General features: G+C 40.3%; 1 protein-coding gene across 1 annotated transcript in view; it reads left to right on the top strand.

The window, feature by feature from the left end:
* The first annotated feature begins 2836 nt into the window (after positions 1-2836).
* ccbe1 (collagen and calcium binding EGF domains 1) overlaps positions 2837-6581 on the top strand; it is a 293451-nt gene continuing 289706 nt past the window's right edge. Inside the window, exons 1-2 of the mRNA XM_067984130.1 lie at positions 2837-3174; positions 3447-3530. Of these exons, the coding sequence (XP_067840231.1) occupies positions 3062-3174; positions 3447-3530 (197 nt within the window). The 5' untranslated portion in view covers positions 2837-3061. The remainder of the gene's footprint in view (positions 3175-3446; positions 3531-6581) is intronic.

Raw genomic sequence — 6581 nt, 5'->3', positions numbered from 1 at the left:
ACAATTGCAATGTTTTTCCCAGTCTCTAAGCATAAGCTACAATTTCCATGTAAACATTCTCAGCTGCACAGTGGCTCTCTGGGCCTTGTTTCACCAATGTAATAATATCTTGGGTTTGAAAAGTAAAGTGACCACAATCTCAATGCCAAAATGCTTTACTTGCTGAAATGTAAGAACTGTCATTGACACAATCATGCGAATGTTTTCCCACATTTGTAGGTCTATGATTAAATGTTGAGACTGAGGGCCAGCACCAGAACAGCTCACCCTTCAGACTAACAGTTGAAAACCACAAATCGCTTCCACAGATTGGCTTGAAAATGTTGCCATGTTTACAGCAGACCACACTCCATTATCCTTGCTGACTCCATTATTTGAACCCACCCAAACAAACTATAGCCTTCCTGATCACACTGCTCTCCTCCTATGAGGGGCATAGATAAGGTCGATAGTCAAAATCTTTTCCCAAAGGTAGGGGAGTCTATAACGAGGGGGCATAGATTTAAGGTGAGAGGGGAGAGATACAAAAGGGTCCAGAGGGGCAATTTTTTCACTCAAAGGGTGGTGAGTGTCTGGAACGAGCTGCCAGAGGCAGTAGTAGAGGCGGGTACAATTTTGTCTTTTAAAAAGCATTTGGACAGTTACATGGGTAAGATGGGTATAGAGGGATATGGGCCAAGTGCAGGCAATTGGGACTAGCTTAGTGGTATAAACTGGGCGACATGGACATGTTGGGCCGAAGGGCCTGTTTCCATGTTGTAACTTCTATGATTCTATGATACCTTATTTTTCCCGATCATGCTAATCTAATCTTTTTGACTATTCCTTAAAAATTCATTCTCAGAATGTGGGCATCGCTGGCCGTCCCTAGTTGCCCTGAGCTGAATGGCTTGCTGGGCCACTTCAGAGGGCAGTTAAAAGTCAACCACATTGGTGTGAGACTGGAGTCACCTATAGGCCAGGCCCAGTAAGGACGGGAGGTTTCCTTCCCTAAAGGACATTAGTGAACCAGTTGGGTTTTTACAACAATCCGACAGCTTCGTGGTCACTTTTAATAATACCAGCTCTTTATTTCCAGATTTTTAAAACTAAATTCAAATTCACAGACTTCTGTGGTGGGATTTGAACTTGTATTCTCTAGATCTTTAGTCAAGGCCTCTGGATTACCAGTGCAGTAACATAACCACTACAGTACAATCTCCTCCAGGTCCTTGCTGTTTTAACTTCCCTGACCATATCACACTGTCCTCCCTCATTGCCAAACTTTAATTTCCTCTTTTTTTAATTTTATTGCCTATTCTGACCACACTGCACTATCCTTCCTACTGGTGACCTTATAATTACTGTAGGGGTGAGTGCCCAGTTAGCCCAGTCGTTGGGTTCAGAATCCGCTTCAGAAGTCCTGACATTTGATGATCCTAAACTGAACCTGTTATTACTGTAGCACTAGCCACAGGCAGTAATCACTTGCTGTTCGTAGCTTGATAAGAAAAAAATGGGAGAGTTTATTGACACTTATTTTAAATGGAATAAGTCACTCATACCTTAAATATCTAGACTGGATTAAATTTCCATATTCAACAAATTAACCCAAATCAGCCCAATTCAGTTCACTTTTGGATTGAGTCTGGGGTTAGCATTCATCCTATCCTTCTGTAGCTATCCTAACCACCCAGCTGCGCTAGTTTAACTCACCTCATACAACTAGTTTTACCCAAACAGGCTGATCTAACCCATTAATCTAATCGACTGTGGGCACAGAAATTCCCGACCTACAAATGCCTGATATCAGGTTTGAACTCACTAGTGTTCAAAAGCGATAACGCCTTTCCCCTCGTTCAAAATGATCCATTTTGATTTATCGCCTGCTTTGACAAGAGAGTAAGACCGGGGAGATAGACCACTGCAGGTTTATGAATTGATAATAAACGCCCATATTAAAGCTACATCACCTCAAGCAATCCCTTTAACAAAAAATCTTAATTGTGGAGTCGCTGTAAAAGCTGCTATTTGAACCTATTCCATTTAGAGGTTGGAATGAGTTAAAATGTTCAATGTTTGTAAACAAAGATGACCAGCCAGTAAACGTTGCCTTGGAATGCAGTTTGAAACAGCCGGGTCTTTTCTGGTCGGTTTCACAAATGCAATAAATTAACCAGAGTAATTTGTACCGGGATTAATTCAGATTGTTAAACAGATTACGCGAATGTAGCAGATCCGAAAGAGCTATCACGCCAATAAAATGATCACAACGACTTAATTTGTTTTAAAACCCTGGGATAATGTGGTTTTATTTATTTTGTTCCGGTTTTTGTTGCAGATTGGGAGAGGTGGAGATTGCAACTGAAATTAAACAAGGCTGTGAAAACAATGCTTTTACAAAAGACAGATTGGTCAAAATGATATTATCAAAGTGCAGACAGATCTTGTTCTGAGGAAAGTTTCTACTGTCAAGAAAGTGATCTTGAGGGGTTAAGGAAGGGGTAAAATGGAAATTTGACAGTAATCGGAAGTACAATCTATTCATACACATACATACGGGCACGTGCATTCATTTACACACATTGTATTCATACAAGTACACACGCAATCAAATTAACACATGTACAGACATTGACAAACGCCTCCACCCCTAGTCACATACAACACTGACATACACTAACATTCACATACATCATCTGGTACACACGCTCTCGTATCCAAGTTCCTCCCCTCGCCGCTCACTTGCGCATTCGATCCTGTGCAATATATATATATATATATAAAACGTTTATCTAAACTAAACAACAGCCCCATCGGCAGAGCCAAAAACCTTTCACTGCTGACAAATACCATCTCAGCGCGAGTGTCCTTAACCCTGCAGCAAAGTCAATTTTTTTTTTTAAAAAGCGAAATGAGGAAAACCAGCTACACTCTCTGAGTCGATCACTCACATGAAAAGTCTTCAAGCCTTTGAAAAAAAAAAGTGGCTGAGCCTGAAAGTTTGTAGAGCGATTCTGTCCCAGCAACTCAGCTGGCAATCCTTGGACCGTGTCTGATCAGTGATTACACGGGGAGGACAATGTTTTACAAAAGCTTTGTGAATTTACTGAGAGCTGCCTTGATGATGTCGCTGATGTCCACAGGATTCCCGTATTCCTACTTTGCCATATCAGAGCAAGATGAAATGTACAGGTTTGTCATTTGTATCTCATTCTTCTCTTCCCACCCCACCACCGCTAATAACAATTATGGCTCCAGATATTTTTAATTCTCGCTAAAGGTTAATATAAAGTGGAAAACGCATACTTATCTGCCACCTACTGTGCGCCTAAAAGCACGTTTAATTACATTTAGGAGTTAATAAGTCGCTGTCAATTCCATGGGAACGAAAACAGATTTACTTTAAGAATTCCTTTTTTTTCCCTCTTTCATTGATACCTGAAAAACTCCGTTTGATCTTCAAGCAGAGAGACTTGTCCAGAAAACAAAGTCATTACAACCGAGTACCCATGCTTGAAATCCACTGGAGTAGTGGCGACCTGTTTCAGGTAAGCACCTTCAAACTATCACTTTCTCACACTTGTTCGCTGACTTGCGATTAAAGTAATCTCTGAGATTCTTATCTATTTATTGGTTCAAATATGTTGTGTCTGAGTGATGGTCACCGCTTAACTGACTGTTATTCAAAGTAAAATTTATCTTTTAGGGAAAGAACGCTCGTTTTTCTCCATAATTAACAATCTGGTAGCAAAATCCCATTTCAGAAATCACGCATTTTAAAGCGTCAATCTATTCCTGCATTTTCACCCGTAGGTCGTTAATTAGTTTTTTTTAGTGAAAAGAAGAATTTCACCTTTGAGTCTGTAATTGTGCTGTTCTACTATTACTGCAACAACTTGCCATTACAGATACCAGTTTGAGACCGGTACCTGCAGTGATGTGGGGCCTGCAGAACTGAGTTATAATGCTAGCTCAGGATTGCACATCAAAGTCAGGGAAAGTAGGGTTCTGGCCATGCAATGGAACTGGTGCGAAACGAAGATGTTGAGACTACCGCCTTGTTGCACGATGTATTTTGCATCTGTGTGGTACCAAAACCATCTTGTATCAATGTAAACTGTGCAACGTAATTGGCTTATAGTATGTTGAGCCTTAGCTGGAGTGGGTGCAGTGAGCATCAATTCACATGTGAATCCAATTGGAACTCTAACTTTAATTTGGGTGAAAAAATGAGCTCCAAGATAGCTGGTTTTGGACCAAGGTGATAATAGAAAGCATCTGCTCAGCAAGAGTAGTTCTTGTAGATTGAATGAAAGTCAATGTGCAGTTGCCAGTGTTCACATCTTATGTACATTAAGTAGCGAAGCCAGATTGGTCTCAGTTTTCTCACAAAGTCATTTAATGTTGATGGCACAGTGCAGTTGAAACCAACTGCATTTTGTTTTACTTGCCAATAATTGCTTTAAAATGTTAAAAATGAATGTTCAAGAATCTCTGTGGAGTGTTTTTAAGAAGTTTGCAACTCATCAAAAGATCTGTGTACTGCACTCTGCTGAATTATCAGGTACTTAGCACAGTTGGTAAATGTTCTAGGCTAATGTTTTAAGTACTGAACAGTTTTAAAGCATCTTATGCCCACAATTATACAATTTTTTTACCAAATATGCAGTGTAATTGTGCTGATTTTGTAGAAATTGACAATTTTGTGCTGGCAGCAAGTCTTCTGTCACTAACAACACACATTGATTGAAGCTAACTCAGACATGCTGCTGTCCAGCCTTTCAATCCCATCAGCTTTTTATGTCCTTAGAAATCTCACTGGTACTAAGAAGGATATCTGTGGAGCTCTGCTTTCCCTTACTCAAAAGCAATGTAAGTGGGGAGTATAAAAATATGGCCGTTTGCTCACACTGCTTGTAAAAATGCATCCATTTGTTGCAATACAACCGAGGAGTTATTTGCAGGTCCCAGAGAGAGGGGAAAAATACAGTTATGGTCACTTTAAACTGGACTTGGATTGTTTTTTGGCTTATCAGTACTGTTACGTTATCAATCTCATTCCTTCCACATTCTAAAGGAATTTGTACGGAATCAGTTAATCCATAAAGGATGAGGTTGGAGTAGTTCCATGTGGCTTCTCAAACGTTGCTGATATTTTACAGAGGGATTGTATTAACATCACACTCAAGCCAGTCCTTCCCAGTGATAAACTCGTGAAGTTACAATGGCTGTTTTGGCAATGCACTATCTGTAATTTCACTCTTCCCCAATGTAATTATTCACACCAGCGAAAGTAAGAATGATAAGAGAGATAAGTGACGTCATATGATGGGTGTTGTATTCATTCCATAACTAACAGACCATAACATACTTAAAACTTTCTATCTTAGGCTGGATAGCACTTGGAGTGCTGCATTTGGCCTAATGCCCCCAGGATGGGGAAGGGACAATACACAACCAGAATTTCTGCTTCTGATCGCTATCCAGTAATCTCTGCTGGAAAGTGCTTCTATTTAGACATTGTGTAAAGGTAGGATTGAGGTCAACTGTGATGCCCTCCATGGTCAAAAAGGCTCCAAACACAGACTTGTCTATGCTCACACACAAAGAATCACTTGGTCAAGATACTGGAGGGCTGCTGGTGCCCATGGAACTATATCCAGCAAGAGTTAGTGGAGAGGAGAAAATTGGAAAATAAATTCTTCCAAGATATAGTCACAGTGAGGGAAGATTTCCTCTGGTTGTTATTTCCAACCAAATTTGTGAATGTGTTAATTTAGAATTATCAATGAATCTGCTTTGGTCACAAAGTGGAATCTATTCTACCCAAGTCTGGGGCACTTTCTGTAGCTTTGTTAATGCAACTGGTAATTTGCTTTTTTCTAAAGTTGAAATTAAATCAAATCAAATTGAATTGATTCAATTATGATAGAGGTACTTAATCCCAATTCCATGTACTTTTGTCGTATCCCTTAATATCCTTAGGAACATAAAAACAGGAGTAGGCCATTCAGTTAGATCATGGCTGATCTGTATCTCAACTTCATTTACCGCCCTTTGCTCTATATCCTTTGACACCCTTGCCTAATAAAAACCTATCGATCTCAGTCTTGAAACTTCCAAGTGACCTAGCACCACAGCCACAACCACCACAGGGAGAGAAAGTTCCAGATTTCCATTAAGGAAGGATATTTCATAGAAAGGTTACAGCGCGGAAGGGGGCCATCGAGTCCACCCCGGCTCAATGCAAGAGCAATCCAGCTAGTCCCACACCCCCACCCTATCCCCGTAGCCCTGCAATTTTTTTCCTTTCAAGTACTTATCCAGTTCCCTTTTGAAAGCCATGATTGAATCTGCCTCCACCACCCCCTCTGGCAGTACGTTCCAGTTCCTAACCACTCGCTGTGTTTAAAAAAAAAAGTTTTTCCTCATGTCACCTTTGGTTCTTTTGCCAATCACCTTAAATCTATGTCTTCTGGTTCTTGACCCTTCTGCTATTGGGAACAGTTTTTCTCTATCTCTATCTACTCTCTCTAGACCTTTCATGGTTTTGAATCCCTCTATCAAACCTCCTCGCAACCAATTCTGTTCAAAGGAGA

Source organism: Heptranchias perlo, chromosome 1 (genome assembly GCF_035084215.1).
Source record: "Heptranchias perlo isolate sHepPer1 chromosome 1, sHepPer1.hap1, whole genome shotgun sequence".
Lineage (NCBI taxonomy): Eukaryota > Metazoa > Chordata > Chondrichthyes > Hexanchiformes > Hexanchidae > Heptranchias > Heptranchias perlo.
The sequence above is the reverse complement of the archived record's forward strand: the minus strand, read 5'-3'. Positions and strand labels throughout refer to the sequence as shown.